The 16,039-nt window shown below is 35.9% G+C and overlaps 1 protein-coding gene across 1 annotated transcript; it reads left to right on the top strand.

Annotated features, from left to right (window-relative positions):
- Nucleotides 599-9,033, top strand: LOC18788779 (preprotein translocase subunit SCY1, chloroplastic). Its single transcript, XM_007223019.2, has 8 exons — nt 599-983; nt 2,053-2,210; nt 2,318-2,703; nt 5,038-5,337; nt 5,417-5,509; nt 6,666-6,789; nt 7,340-7,503; nt 8,528-9,033. The coding sequence occupies exons 1-8, from the start codon at nt 787-789 to the stop codon at nt 8,756-8,758; spliced, it is 1,653 nt and encodes a 550-aa protein (XP_007223081.1). The 5' UTR covers nt 599-786; the 3' UTR covers nt 8,759-9,033.

Genomic DNA, 16,039 nt, shown 5'->3' with positions numbered 1-16,039 from the left:
CAATCGGATAAAATTTTGGTATTTATAGAAAGAAAAAAAACAGTAATTTTTTGGTATTTTTTTAAAAAAAAATTCAAATTTTTTTTTTTATTGCACAAAAATTGGCTGCCATTGGATTGGAGAAAAAAATATGATCGGAGAGCCCAGAGTGCGACACGTGGACTTTTAGCGGTACTGTAGCACATGGCACTGTAGCGTCACTGTAGCACTGTGGCACTGTAACGATGACGTCAACACCAAAACGAGGGCTGGAGCTCGGGCCAACCTTGCTCTCGGGCCAGCCTAGGTTGCTGGGTCTCACCTTGTGCCCGGGCCTGAGCTCCTCGCTGGAAACAGGTTTTTGTTTTTTTCTCCCCCCAACCTTGAGCTCAGCTCCTTGCTGGAGTTGCTCTAAGAGGGAGAAAGAGTAGTGACACTTCTTCCTCCTCCTCCTTTATAGAGTTTTCCTTTCGAACTCACAAAGAAAAAGAATTGCTAGAATTTATTTCTCGGAGCACTTTAGCAATTAGTACTTATTTTATCAATATTGGACGCAAATTCCGAATCTTGGTCTCTATTGATTTTTTTAATTAAAATTTAAATTAACAAAATCAAACACATCCATGCGTGTGAAAATGGTCTGCCTAAATTATCTCTAATTGGAGCACCCATGATGATCCGTACCGTACACACAAGCCAAGCCACTCACAAGTCTCACTCCCCTCGTTGAACTAAAATTGCCACCAGTGAACACGGAGAATAAGACTGCCAAAACTCTGAAGTGAGTGAGAGTAGTAAAAGATAATAATGTTGATAACGGTCAGAGGAGCCCTTTCTTCTTCTCCGCTTTGCTTCAGCAACCCCCATAGCCACAGCTTCTCTTATCTTACTTCCAAAGCCTCTCCAAGACTGAAAAGATCAGTGTGCAAAGCCAGCTTCTCTGTTCAGAGAAAACCCAACACGAACAGCACTACATCTTGGAAGCTTGGCGTTCTCTCCAACCGGTATGCCATACCCTTTTCAGCTTTTTCTTCCTAAATGAAGTTTTTTGCCCAATAATTTCTCAATTCGGACTTCTTTGATGGGTTTCTACAGTTTTCTCTATAATGGGTTTTCGGATTTTGGTGTGTTATGGTATGCATGTTCTTAATTTGAATACTTAACTGCACTATAACGGTGCTATAATCTATCTCTGTCTCGTTCTGCGTTTACTCTCTAATATCATTACAGTTCTCCACACACAAGTGCAGCAATTGGAATGAAAAGAAATTGAAATTGATGGTCTTGCTTAGAGAAAATTGAGATTCGAAACAATTGCCAGTATTTTTGAACAAGTTGTAGCCTGAATGTCATGATTATCCAATTTTTTAAACGAAAGCAAAGTAATAGTTTTGGAGAAGTTTCCTTCAACTATCAGGTAATGGAAACTTGATTGAAGTTTTATTAAAGCATTGGGATAAAACTGCGCATAATTTAATGTCTAAGTGAATCCCAATTCACATTTTAAGTTTTATTAAAGATTTCATTAGAGGATATAAAGATAGAAACTGACATTGTCGGGACAAAAACCTGTCGTTGTCAGGATTGTACGTACGAATATACTGCTACTGTGAAAGGTATTTACATTAGATCATTGATTATGTAGAATCACAATTATAAGGCCAGAAAATGAAGAAACATACTTTACATTTGGATACTTTTTTCTGCACCAATTGGAAAGTTTAATACTTCAGGGAGACTACTAATTTACCCATTTGGAATCATCTAACTAATGATGATCTGTCTATTTCTTTCGTTGATTGTTTTCATATCAAAGTTTTTGCCATCTTATTCTACAAGGCATATTGTGAGTAGTGCATCTTTGACCATTGAATCTTGCAATGCATTGCTATCAAAGTCTACTTTGTCCTCGTGAAATGTAGTATGAATTCAATTTGTTCTGAGTCCAATTTAAAAGAAAAGAAAAAAAAAAGACAATATAAAGTATGCCATATAACGATAAGCTGATTTATTTATATACATATTAATATCGAATACCTTTTCCCCTTGTTGCTGTTTTAAATTACTTTGCAGCACTGAAGCCCCAGTTTTTGATCCTTTGGGCATCAATTCAGATTGCAATTCTGGTCTAAATGCTACCTGGGAAAGTTTCCTAGGCCTATTATCACAAAAGTTAGGGAGTGCCTCAAGTTCAAAGAAGGAGAAACCTACTTCAGCTAGAGGATTGGCAGGTTTGTTTCGTGATGCATAAATTTCAATTAAGATCTTTAGATCTCTTCAGTTTGCAATTGATATTTGTAGTTTTCAGCAGTTGATTAGGATACTTTGACATTCACAGCTGCAATAGAGGATAGTTCCATTGATTTTGGAGACTTCTTCAGAGGCCCATTACCAGGAAAGTTTCTCATGCTGTTGGCATATCTGGCCTTATCTCGACTTGGAATATATATACCTCTTGGTGGGGTAAATCGTGAGGCTTTTGTTGGAAATTTGGACCAGAACAGTTTATTGAGCACCTTGGATTCATTTTCTGGAGGAGGTATTGGCAGACTGGGGATATGTTCACTGGGTATTGTTCCGTTCATCAATGCTCAGATTGTCTTCCAGCTTCTTGCACAAATTTATCCCAAGTTACAGGATCTTCAGAAAAGAGAAGGTGAAGCAGGAAGAAAGAAAATTCTGCGGTATACTCAATATGCTTCAGTTGGTTTTGCCATTGTCCAGGTTAGGGAGTCGAGCCTGCTTGTTTTGAGATTGAGTATGAGCTTGCAGTTTAAGGGTTGTGAGCGTTATAGAAGTTTAATTGCTGCATTCATTAATCAAAATTATTTTTTCAGTGACAAATTATGTTTTGATGACAGCACTTAGAACTTGCATTATAATAGCTGTTGGCATACTCATTATTGTTTTGTTAGAAGTATCCCTAAGAACCATTCAGTTAAATATATCTACAGAATAGGTTTGTATTGATAAGTAAAACAGCAACACTAATTATGTAGTCATCATGGCGACATTGGTGGTACTGGTGTCAACGTGACTGTGGTTGGGTGATAACAGTGGCCCGGTCATGGTGTTTGTATCATCCCATACATGTGTAAGGATGAAGATGTCAGTATTGGTGGGAAATATTGGTCGTACATATTTATGGAAATATTGATATTGTTAAAATTCACTAAAATAATGGAAATTATGTTAACAGCATTTAAATTCTGTTAAACATATATATCCATGATAATATTTGACACGTAGGAGGAACTGGCACATGTATGTTCTTGAAATTTGAATTTTATTGTCCTTTAACATCTTAATTTGATTAACCATGAGTAGGCGTAACTATTCTAAGGAATAAATTTGATTTTTATTCTTTTTTATTTATAAATTTTATCACAACACGCCAACTTGACAATTTATCTGAATTACTTAAGTGTCCATAGCTATTATTCCGACTACTAAATTTGTATATCATTTCTGAAGACTTATTCATTTACCCAATTACATTAATCCAGAATAATAAACACAACAAAAAGCATTTGAAACTATGTCAGCAATTCAAACCGATGATAAAATCCATCAATATCTTGTTGACATATAGCCGAAAGTTCGGAGATATGTTTGCACCCTTCAATTGATATAAGTGGTTTGTAAACATGGAAATTCTGGATGGAACATTGGTATGTAGATGGATATTTTCATCCTTATTAGTAAAAGCAATGCTGTGTCAATGGTGGAAGGAGTTGTAAATGGAGTGGTGGTTTTGAAATTTATGGAAATAATGACTTGGTAATTGATCGTAGTAGTGGTAAATAACAGGATGGAATGTTGGTATGTGAAGTCAATTTTTATTCCACTGTTCTTGTATGGTTGCAGTGTTGGTAGTTGTGGTTGCAGCATCTGCAGCCAAGGTGGTAGTAATAGTTGGCATTAGAGATGGTCAAGGTTTTGAGCATCATTTTAATGGCAGTAGTGCTGCATCAACTTTATGAGAATATCACAAAAGTGATGGTGGTAGAAACGTGTGGGACATTTGATTCAACTTCACCATTGACTCTGTGGCCTGTTGGCCTGACTGGGCTCAGTCAATACCAGATAGTTAGCATGTATGCACGCACAACACACACACATACACACACACAGAGTCATTCCCTAAAGAGGATGTGGTGGACATACGTCCTCTCCCCTGAAATGCAGTCCAGTGATCACCATTTATTTTTTATGTTCTCATTTAAGGATGATCCCTATAAAAAGTCAGTCAAATCAGAAATTGTTTAGTCATTTGATGAACATCATCCTTATTTCTGTTTTATCAGAAACACCCTATTTGTCACAATTAAATGAGAAAAAAAAAAGGCTTCTGATTAGGCTAATTTTTTGCATGATACTTCAATCGAGAATAACTTTTCATTAAATTACTTTGTGCGGTGGTTCTAACAAGAGCTTCTACAGGTTTCTTAAAATGCGGAAACCCACTTTAGAGAATTGTTGTATATATATTATAAATTATATTTATAATTGAGATATATTATAATTTAGACAGACCTGCCTGTACGCAGATGGTCGTAGCTGTGGACTGCTTATTTGTTATAAAACTAGCCTATCCTAGCTTGTTGAGTGTTCGACCCGGAGGACCACCCTGTACCCTTTTGAGAGGGGGCCAGCCTGGCTTCACTCAACCCCTTGATGAGGCTAACATGTGACCTTATTTATTTTGGCAAAAGAAAAAAAGCAACTGTCAAAAAAAATAATTTAAATTTTTTGAACAATCAAATGATATGAAAGAAAAACCTATGCATGATTATAATCATCAAGATTTTTAATGATCAAATGGCGGACAATTCTGTTTTGTGAGGCATTGGACAGATCGTAGGGCAAAAGGTGAATACTGGATTCTACCAACGGAGGGCAGCCTGGGAGGATAAACTGTGAACATACTGTTCTGGAAATTCCTTTATGTGTATCAACAACTCATTAATGAAAATAATGTGCACAACCTTTTAATAATTATTATTGTTATGAGCTATTTCATGTTTTGTTCTTATATTTGCCTCTTTTTACTCAAAGGCAATTGGCCAAGTATTCTACCTTCGCCCATATGTCAATGACTTCAGTACAGAGTGGGTTCTCTCTTCTGTTACCTTATTGACACTTGGCTCAGTATTGACGACGTACATTGGAGAACGGATCTCAGACCTAAAACTTGGAAATGGCACATCTCTTTTGATATTCACAAGTATTATATCATACTTTCCAGCATCTGTTGGTAGAACTGTAGCGCAGGCATTTCAGGATGGTAACTATGTTGGACTTGCTGCCATAACTGTCTCCTTCTTTCTGTTGGTCCTTGGAATTGTATATGTTCAGGTAAATACTTCTTTTATTACAAAGATCTGCTTTCTGGATGTGGAGAAGCATTCACAATGATCTAAACAAAGGGTTTCAGGAAGCAGAGAGGAAAATTCCACTTAACTATGCCTCAAGATACAACAGCAGCAGAAGTGGAGGGCTTCAAAGATCTGCTTACCTACCCTTTAAGGTTTGTACTTCAGCTTCTTAATTCTCTGAAGTTTTAGATTTTCACAAGCTTTTATGTTCATAATTCGAATGATTATAAAACAATAGTCTGGACATACTTGGAAACATTTGAAACTAGTTAGTGAGGGATCTCTATCGTATAAAAGTGAAATATCTTTTATACAAAGCCTTTCGCTGCAGTCCACAAAACAATTCCTTAATCTGATGTTTCTTGTCAAAAGATAAATAGTAGAACAACTGGATTGAGACAATATCCATGTTTGAATGTATTAATGGCGGCATTATAGAACTACAACATTATCACTGACTCTCCAATCTCAGCAATAAGATTCTGGATACTTTCTAACAAACTAGTAGCAGTAGTATTTTCCTTTTCAGTTCCTAACAAGAGTTTTATCTTGAACCATAATGATCATTTTAGATTTTAGTCTAGTCATTGACTTTTGATAATATGGATGTTCTGTCCAATGCACCTTTTGCTATCCTGAATTTGGCCGCGCATTGAGATAGATGTGTCTCTGTGTGTGTATATATATATATTTGATGGATTTGCTTTCGATTTTATGGCGAATTCGAGGTTTAGGGTTTATTTTATTTGGAGGCAGCACATACTACAGAGCTATAGGTGTGTTTCAAAGGGGTATATTGTGAATTTGTTAGAGTTTTAAGTGCCTGGGACTGAAACGACGTTGTTTGAGTCCATAAATTTTTCTTTTTAGAAAAAGCCCATTTCGTGCATGCTACAACTCTACAGCGTCGATGTGTATGCTATTTGGCAATTTCACGCAAATAGTTGACACTATTTGGGAACTGTGTGAACCAAAAAGGTTGTTGGGTACCTTGACTGGCCAAGCAACCAACTCTGCCAGACCAACCACGCGTCATACGTTGAGAGGCCATCTCCTTAGCCAATGAAGCACTATCACCAGGAGCAATACCAAGAAGTCTTACATCGACATATTGTAAGAAGAGGGAACCATCCCTCACCCATAAAAGGAGATTACTCTCCACCTTGTATCTCTCTCTGTGAATCCCTTTGTTTTCATTCTTCCTTTATTGTATTTTCTCTAATTTACAGAGATCATATTTTCTTTCCTTATGCCTGATTGTAAAAATATATTTAATTTTGTAGTTATCTAATTAATCCAACTAAACAGGTGAATAGTTCTGGAGTTATGCCAATAATATTTTCTACGTCATCATTAGCTCTTCCTGGTACTCTAGCACGCTTCACTGGTTTAGCTGCATTGAAGAATACTGCAGTGGCTTTAAACCCAGGGGGTAAGAATTGCACTTTTTAGTGGTGGTAGTTGTTGAACATGAACAGTTCATAAGATAAATGAAGAGCTATATTTTGGCTTATGTACCATCTTCATTTCAACTGACATGATCGGGCTTCAAAAGCTGCTACATGTTTCCACAATTCTCCTATATTGTTCTAGACATCTGGTGCATCATCAAACAGATTGCTCTGTCAACTTCTTCTGAATTAGGCAGTCTTCTTGATTATGAACCGCAGATGCCTTATTCCTTCCCAATCTTTAATTGTAACTGGACTTTGGTATTAATAGTTTCTTTGTTCTTTTTTTTGTTTGGTCTTATTTTATCAAGGGATCCTCTCTTTACAGAGTTCTGAGATAAAACTAGTATGTTTTGTGGTTAAATTCTCATAAATTTCCTTTTTGGAGGCTGTAATTATAGCATCCATGGTAAGGACTGGATTAATAAACTGAATGAAGAGGAAACCTTTGCTGTTTAATTAGCACTTACTTTCTAGTTTTAGCAGTTGGAACATTGGATAGCCTAAAAATTTCCAGCTAACTCTTTGTAGGTTCTCTCTATCTCCCCACCAACATCCTCTTAATAGCCTTCTTCAACTACTACTACACTTTCCTACAGTTGGATCCTGATGATGTGAGTGAACAGTTGAAGCGCCAAGGTGCATCAATTCCACTCGTACGACCGGGTAAAAGTACAGCTGCATTTCTGAAGACGGTAATTTTCTTCTTTATTTATCTAGTTATTTGCATTACAAATTCAGAGTGTTTAATCAGTCAGCTTGATATTCAATTAGCCATACGGAATCTCGTTCTGGAGTTATTTGTGATAGTGCATAAATAGTGTTGTTTCATTGTTTTTTCAAGTGATGTCCATTTATCAAATTGTGAAGTGGCATCAACCTATCAACCTGTGATGCAAAGAATGTGAAAATTATAAGCATCTGGTTGTCTATATGGAAGTCTGATTAGTTGCATACTAACAATCAGTTATCATGGATAACTCATGGATTGCTGAACCCTCTTAGCTATTTACCTTAATGAGTTTTCTTGGATGTCCACTGGTAACTAGTTGCAGTCCTTTTATATTACCGATTAAAAAAAGGAGACTAATTTGTGGTGCTTCTGTTTTTTCCCCCTTCCAATAGCACTGTAGTTAATCTATTTGCCTTGTGCTGTGAGAATGTGGAAAAAAATAAAAAATAAAAAAGCCTAGTTTCAAGTTTTGAACACACGGAATTCTTGATATACCTTATCTCTGTTTGCCTTCTCTCTCTCTCTCTCTGTCTCTCTCTGTCTCTCTCTCTCTCTCTCTCTCTCTCTCTCTCTCTCTCTCTCTCTCTCTCTCTCTTGTAAATGTAAAATTATAATATATAAATGTCTGATATTATGTCTTTGTTTTTCTTTAGAGTAATGCCTACTAGTATATTCATGGCTTCAAGGGTTGATTCTGAAAGCATTTTTTCACCCACCATGCTGATCAAATTCATGTTTATTTATTAATTTTTCAGTTACAATTCAATTCAACTTTCAGTGAAGATTATTGCTAAATAGTAATTTGCTTCTAAGTTCTCCCCATTATATGTCATTTCTTCCTTTATGCAGTGCTGTGTATCTCATCATTTAATCCGTTGTGAATGCACTGGTTTTCTATCACAACACTTGACAATCATAATGAAAGTTAGATCTTGTCTGCTAAAATTGGCATGGATTTGTTAATGTCTTTTGACGGTTTGATGTAGGTTCTAAGTCGAATATCAGTTCTTGGTTCAGCCTTTCTGGCAATCCTAGCTGCTGGTCCTTCTGTGATTGAACAAGTCACACACCTGACTGCATTTCGGGGATTCGCAGGCACATCTGTTCTCATTCTTGTTGGTTGCGCAACTGACACTGCGAGAAAAGTTCAAGCAGAGATAATATCCCAAAAGTACAAGAACATAGAGTTCTATAACATCGATAAGTTTGGCCCATAATGTATGACAGATTAAGAGCTTAGCCGATGTACAAAGGATACAATGTATGCAAAAGAAATATGTAATGGGACATTGGGATGTGGCTCGTCATGTAGAGTTTCGTCATATGTTAGACATGTAGAAGTTGATTCTAAAGTTGTTGAAAATGTCTACAAATTGAGTGTCCATAACTAAAGCCAACCGAAACCTGAACGGCAATAACTGGCCCAGAAAACTTTGACCACATGTACGAGTAGAAATGTCTTTCAATTCAACTTGGACAGTACGAGTAGAAATGCCTTTCAATTCAACTTGGACAGTACCTTTTGCTAGAGACACCATCAATCATCATGTCAACCTGCTAGTCTGCAGTAGCGAATCTAGGAATTTTACCTTCGATGGTCAACGTGTAAAATGCCAACAAACATTTTGGAGAAAAGAGACTCATACAAATGAAGGGCTAATTCTGGCATTTAGTGTTATAATTTTTTGTTTTTTGTTTTTGTTTATTCACATGATGAGCAAATTTTCCCCCTGATGGATGAATTCTCCATATAGATGACAATTATTGTTTTTTCATGTCTAACAACAAGTTACATCTCCCAATTAGAAAAAAGTCATTCGAACTAAATAATTAGCTGCTTATTCATTACCCAAAAACAATATAATATAATATTGATTTGTGTCTAAAAGCAAGCAAGAAGATAATCTATAATCTAGGTTTTAGATGTGTTTATATTAATACATGTAAGAAAAATTATTTTTTTTATTATAAAAAAGTAATTTACTTTCATTATTATCATTATCATATGTGTTTGTAAATCATTTTGTTCAAAAGTTTTTCTTTCTTTTGGAAAGTAATTTTTCCATTCAAATCTCAATAATAAATGTTATCGAAAATGTAGTAAAAAAAAATGTTAAATTTATTTTCTTCTTGTTGGGTTGGGTTGGGTTTTATTTATTTATTTATTTATTTATATATTTGATTATCGGGTTGGGTCGTCTGTTTTATTTGGGTTCTTTGGTCATGTACTTAATGACAGTAGTTGGACAATATGTTGAATGCATATTGGATTCTGAGCAGTCAAAGGGTGATTGTACTAATGAAGGGTATCTTGGTGGTTGTGAAATGTTAAGACACGATGCACTAGCAACGGAGAGTGAGGATATGTCAACCAAAATAACCCGTTGGTCAAAGTAGCGAGTGTAGTGGGGTTAATTGACAATGTACTAAGAAAAGAATATGGCATGGGAAGAGAGTTTAAAATGTTAGAATTACCATAAGGAATATTATTTTATGAACGCAAAGATCATTGGATTTAGCGTAAGAAATAATATATTGTCTAGTAACTTAGAATAGAAAGTACGTAGGAGAAGTTGGTGTTGTTCGAAGCAAGGCTTGAGAAAAAGAAAGAAAGTTGAATGACCTAGTGAATTGGGTGCGGCCACCTATGCCGTTGGCAAGAGATAATTTACCAGCTTTCTTTTTCGTAGTTTATGAGAAGAAACGTGATGTGTACATCGTAAAGAATTTTGAACCAAATTACGATTATGAATTAGTGACTCCACTTGAATTGTTATATCTCCAATTTAATACGGGTATTCTAAATTTAGATTTAACCTAAGCAATGGAAATGCGTAGAATCTTGATGCTGATGTGTCGTACTTATGAGTATATGGTGGATCAATCACGCAATTATTTGAATGTATGTTTCCAAATGAAGTCACGGTGAACGAGGAATATAATAAAATAACTCCAATCAAAATACACTAAGCATAGTCATTACTGTGTCACTCAAGGGTAATTCATGGTTTGTCTCTTGTTGAAATATAATTATTCACAATCCAATTGAAAACAGTAGTTGGTAAATTAACTGTACTACGAAAAAATGACAGCCAAGAAACTTATTAAGCGTTCTAACTTCCACATAAGAATAGTGAACTACATGGTGCTAAAATATGAATATGGTTTGAATGTATTAAGTTAATTTTATTCTTCTCCATAAGGAAGTATATATAAGAGTTTATAGGGTGTTTTACAAGGAATTAGATACAGTAAAGAATTAGGAAAGTATCTCTTAATTATATAATGATTTATCAACTATATAAAAATAGGAAAATAAATCCATTAATTAATCAAGGAAATAAATCTCCTTGATTAATTAGAAGACTCGCGTCAACACATGATCTGGTAGCCTCATGTTCTGAAAGTCATCATCCTTGAGCTTGCATGGTTTCGGATCATGCACTCAATGTCATCTGGTTCCTGGAAAAGAGTAGAGGAGCATGTCCCTTCTATGCAAGCTATTCAAGGATAACAGAATAAAGAAGTTTAGTAGCTCATGTCAATGGAAAAGTTTTGGTGACTACGAATTGTTCACATCTTCCAGTATGGTGAAATTATAAGATCGTTACCTCCAGTACGATCACCCAGAAGCCACCTACCATGACGGGATTATTTTATTTTTCAACAGTAAGAAGCATGATGGCATGGAATTGCCGATGAAGGCGGCTTTAGTAGATCATATGGCAACCACATATTTGTTGGGCTTGATGGGAATGTGTCATGGGCAAACTGAAAGACGAGTCTCTGAACTGACATGTTCTTTGACTACTTCAAAGAAAATAAAACTCAAAATTTGTAAAGACAAGAACAACGATCATCTAATGTTTCCGCTTCCGAAATGGGTCCTTCACTGGTTTGACCCTAGGCGGGTGGCATTGACAAAGTGTGACGATTGCCCTAATATTGTGTGGTATACGTAGGTTGGACAGCTTCAGGACTTCTCAAATTGGATGGGATAAGATGCTGCTTTTGAAGCTCTGGCTATGAGAATAGGAAGTCTTCCTATAAGACCTGATGATGCCAACGACTGAAAAGTTCTAAAGGCCAAAGTGTCTATAGGTTTCAATATTTTAAAATGAAAGAAGCAATCAACAATAATCAATAAAGCACGTGAAAGAGACGATGATCGTTTGAATTAAATAAAACCAAGAATTGAAAGAGACGTACCCAAAATGAAGATAACACGTAATTTGTTCCTCTGTGATCGCATTTGCCTCCAAAATGTCAAGACCACCACCAGTTTTGAAAAAAAGAAAATTGAACAATCAATGTGATGGGGAATAATCAAGAACACATTGCTATGGAACTAAACCAAGGGCCAAGTTAGGAGGATGACCTTAGGTTCATGCGGCGGTGATATCCAAAGTGCCTCCAACGGTAGGATCTAACTTACCTCCGTCGAGTCGAAAACTTTACGAATTAAAAAGCTTTATGTGCTTGAAGGTCGGGTTGATGAGAAAAGACTTCTGTAAGTTATAGACCAAGGCCTAACTCTTGAAAGTCAACCAAAGTTTCCAAGGTAGGCCAAAGTGGGTGTATCCCATTCATACTTATTAAAAATTTTTTTAAGTGAGTGATTTTCATAGAGATGACAAATTTTTAAATACTTTCACAGAGTTGATAAAAGTCACTAGTAAATTGGCAAGACTTTTGCTCTTAATAAGTAGCCTTAAAAGTATGGAAAAGTCATTCATTTAATAAGCTTTTTAAAAGTCATTAACTTTTTGAATACCACCAAACTTTTAAATACTTTTTAAAAGTCATAACTGAATACCACCAAACTTTTAAATACTTTTTAAAAGTCACAATTGATTAGTACTAGACTTTTAAATACTATTTAAAAGTCTAAATTGAATACCTCCAGACTTTTAAACTCTATAAAAGTCATTAAAAGTTTGAATTGGATACACCCTCCTTAGAGATTGGCGAAACTCTTAAGGTTGAGCGAAGTCTTGAGGGTCGACCGAAGTCTTAAGTGTATTTTAGATGTCATGAAGTTTGGAGGATGTTATGAAGTTCAGTGGATATCTTTTAAGGTCGGCCAAAGTCTCCAAGGTTGGCTGATGTTTCCAAGGTCGACTAAGGTCTCGAGGGTTCGTCGGAACTCTTGAAGTTTCGCGAAATTCATGAACGTCAATCAAAGTCTTGGCGGAAGTATTGAGGTTCAGTAAGTAGGGGTGGCAATTTCAGACACGACCCGATACACGACTCGAAACCCGCATGAGAAATTAGCGGGTTTAACCCGCAAGATAAAAAAAAGGTCAATTTTGGGTCAACCCATTCTGACCCTTTTAATAAACGGGTGGGTTTCGAGTCAACCCGCTAACCCGCTATAATACCTATCTAACCCGTTTATTAAACGGGTCGTATCAACTTGTGTACAACCCACTAAAAAATAAAGACAAATGGAGACTTCCGCACACACACAAGGGGTTTCAAACGCTTACCATCCTCATTTCTCTCAAACATCTTATCCACCATGCTACAACCAACTTTGTGATTTTATGGTATGCCTTTTGATATTTATAATGTTGCTTTTTCTTTTGAGTTTTCCTTTCTTTTCCGTCTCTCTTCTCCTTTTTTTTTTTTTTTTTTCTTCTTTCTTCTCCTCTCTCTCTTTTTTTTTTCCTCTCTTTTCCTTTCCTCTTCTCTCCTTTTTTTTCCTTTCTTTTTTTTCCTTCTCTTTAGTTTTCTCTCATCTCTCTTTTTTCTTTCTTTCTTTCCTTCAATCTTCTCTCCTGTCTCTATTTTTTTTTCTTTCTTTTCCTTCTCTCTTCTCTCCTCTCTCTATCTTTTTTTCCTTTCTTTTCTTTATATTTTCTCTACTCTCTCTGTTTTTTTTTAATTAAATTTTTTCGGTTGTGAGTTTTGTAACATGCATGTTATTCTTTATGAACCCGTTACACGACTCGAAACCCGCATGATAAAAGACGACCCGAACCCAGCACGACACGTTTATTAAATAGGTTGGGTTCGGGTTGAATATTCTTGACACGTTTATTATCCCGACACGACACGACCCATTGCCAGCCCTAAGTATAAGTGTTAAGGGTTGACAAAATTGTTGAGGTTCTGCCGGAGTCTTGATGGTTGTGTTTAAAGAAATGCACCTCGTGTCGTGGCTTGATTGAAGGAAACACATATTTAAAATTCTTTTATTGGATTATTAGCCACAATAATGATGAATTAAACATTCAAGAAGCAAAAGCTAACCTTTTAAACATATTGATTGAGCTAATGTCTATCCAATTTTACCCAAGTATCTTGAGGCCTAATCTCTTATATGCATAAAACAAAAGGGAAAAAGGTTGTGAGGTTTCTTACCCTTGAATCTCTCTTGAATGGTCTCTAAGTTTTCACCTTTGGAAAGGCCTTCTTTCATATCTTGCTTCATGGATTTTTCACAAGGTATCAAAGTAGATACCCTCTAGTTACCACTCCAAATTTTTAGAGGATTAAGAAGGAAACAACCAAGAGAGTGAAGATGCTAGACTCGTTATCTTGGTGACCGATTTTAGCAAAGGTGGAGGAAGGGATTTCTTCTTCTTCTCAACACCACAATCCAATTTCTTAGAAGGCTCAAACCCAAACTTAGCCTAAGTATGGCTTATGTAGGCCAACACAAAGCATGAAGAGAACCCCTAATATGGAATTTTGGCCATGGTGGTGTTTGGGCTCTTCTTTGACTCACTTGAATTGTGTTGTCATACAACACTTGTTCGGCAAAATAGGTCCTTGGGTACTTTCCATTTAGGCCCAAAATGACTTTAAAGCCCAAACCGAGTCCACCCTCTAACTAATTTCGTAATTAACAATTTAATTATAATTTGTGACTTAATCATTAAGTCAGATCCTTAGTCTGAATAGTTTGACTTGGTCAACCATTCTCAAACATGTTGACTTTGACTATTGACTTTCAACGTCTTATCTTCTTCATTTGTTCCTTTTAACCACATTTTTTGGTGTGCGGTCCATAGGTTCCTTTTAGCAGGGTAATGGTCATCTGGGTTGTCTCACAATTTAATTCTTCCTATTAGCGAAGGCCAATTATAATTGAATCTTACAAGACTTCATGTAATACCCCCTCTTATGTACACCAGAAGGTGCTACTTATCCTACTTACTTAAGAGTTCATAATAAAGACACAAGTCAATTGAACCCAAACTGAAAGGAAAACCAACTGTCATTAATTTATTAAAGAAACTCAAGAGTCGCCAAACAAACCTCAGCTCAAAATGAACTAAGTAAATCTAGCGTAAGCTAAACAAATTTTCAAAAAAGTTTATGTGTCAACCACTTATTTTTCTTTTTATCAAATAAATCTAGAGAAAGGAAACCCTATGGGACCATGACCAAGGACGACTGCCGCCAAGCCTCCTATTCCTCCTCAATAACTTCGATACCTAGGAACCACAATAAACTACTAGTGAGATTAACTCAGTAAGTAGCTAGAACATGTTTCAAACAAACTTGCACCTCGCATGAAAATGAATGCATGATTTTAACTTATCAAACTTGCACCAGAGTGATCCTTCAGTACTAGAGGCCCATCGATTACTTATACTGACAGAGAAAGGGGCCTTGTCCCGTCGGTAACACGCATAATGTGAGCTACAGGTGTCAAAAGGACCAGGCTGGCTCGAACATGGCCAGCTTAAGTAAGGCCTTCGGGCCCTGTCGGGACAAGGTAATTAGGTCCAATAGGTTGGGCTTGCCCAAAATCCAACAGGTCAGCCTGTTTAAAGCCTATTTATTAAATTATACTTGTTTTAGAGAAAAATATTACATAATATTATTACATTTATATCCTAAATTCAAGTGTATTTCTTTTCTCTAATAATATATGTTAAATCTTAATGGTTTTTTTTATATATAAAATAATGATTTTGTTTTTCAAGTTTTAATTTTTATAACCCAAACAATAATCTAGCCATTTTCTATTTAAATGTATTTGAAACAAAGTTATTGACTTTTTTTTTTTTATAAACAAATTATAAATCTTATTAGTATATACTTAATTGTAAAAAAGATTTAAATGATGTTGTAATTTTTTATTTTTTATAAATGCAATACATATGTCAAATTGGTATGAGCCCATATAAGCCCGTTTAGTGGCCCAGCACGAGCACGACCTGAGCCAACTCAGACCAGGACTGCTGATTTTCCTAAATGGGCTAGCCCGACATGTCCCATTTTAAATGGGCCGACTCTAAATGGGCCAGCTCGACCCGACACGACCTATTTGACACCCCTAATGTGAGCCTTATAACAAACTGATTTGTACCACTTTGCAAAACCCAAGCGAAGGTGTAGTATAGCACTGTAACTCGGAAGTCCGAGTGTCGTATTCACAGAGAGCGGTGTAAAGAAAACAACAGAGATGAGACAGAACAATTTAATAAAGGTGTAGATTTAATCAAGATTTGATTTAAAGAATTTAATTGATTAAAAACTAA

This window comes from Prunus persica, chromosome G1, assembly GCF_000346465.2.
Source record: "Prunus persica cultivar Lovell chromosome G1, Prunus_persica_NCBIv2, whole genome shotgun sequence".
Classification (NCBI taxonomy): Eukaryota; Viridiplantae; Streptophyta; class Magnoliopsida; order Rosales; family Rosaceae; genus Prunus; species Prunus persica.
Note: the sequence above shows the minus strand (reverse complement) of the source record. Positions and strands in the feature narration are given on the sequence as shown.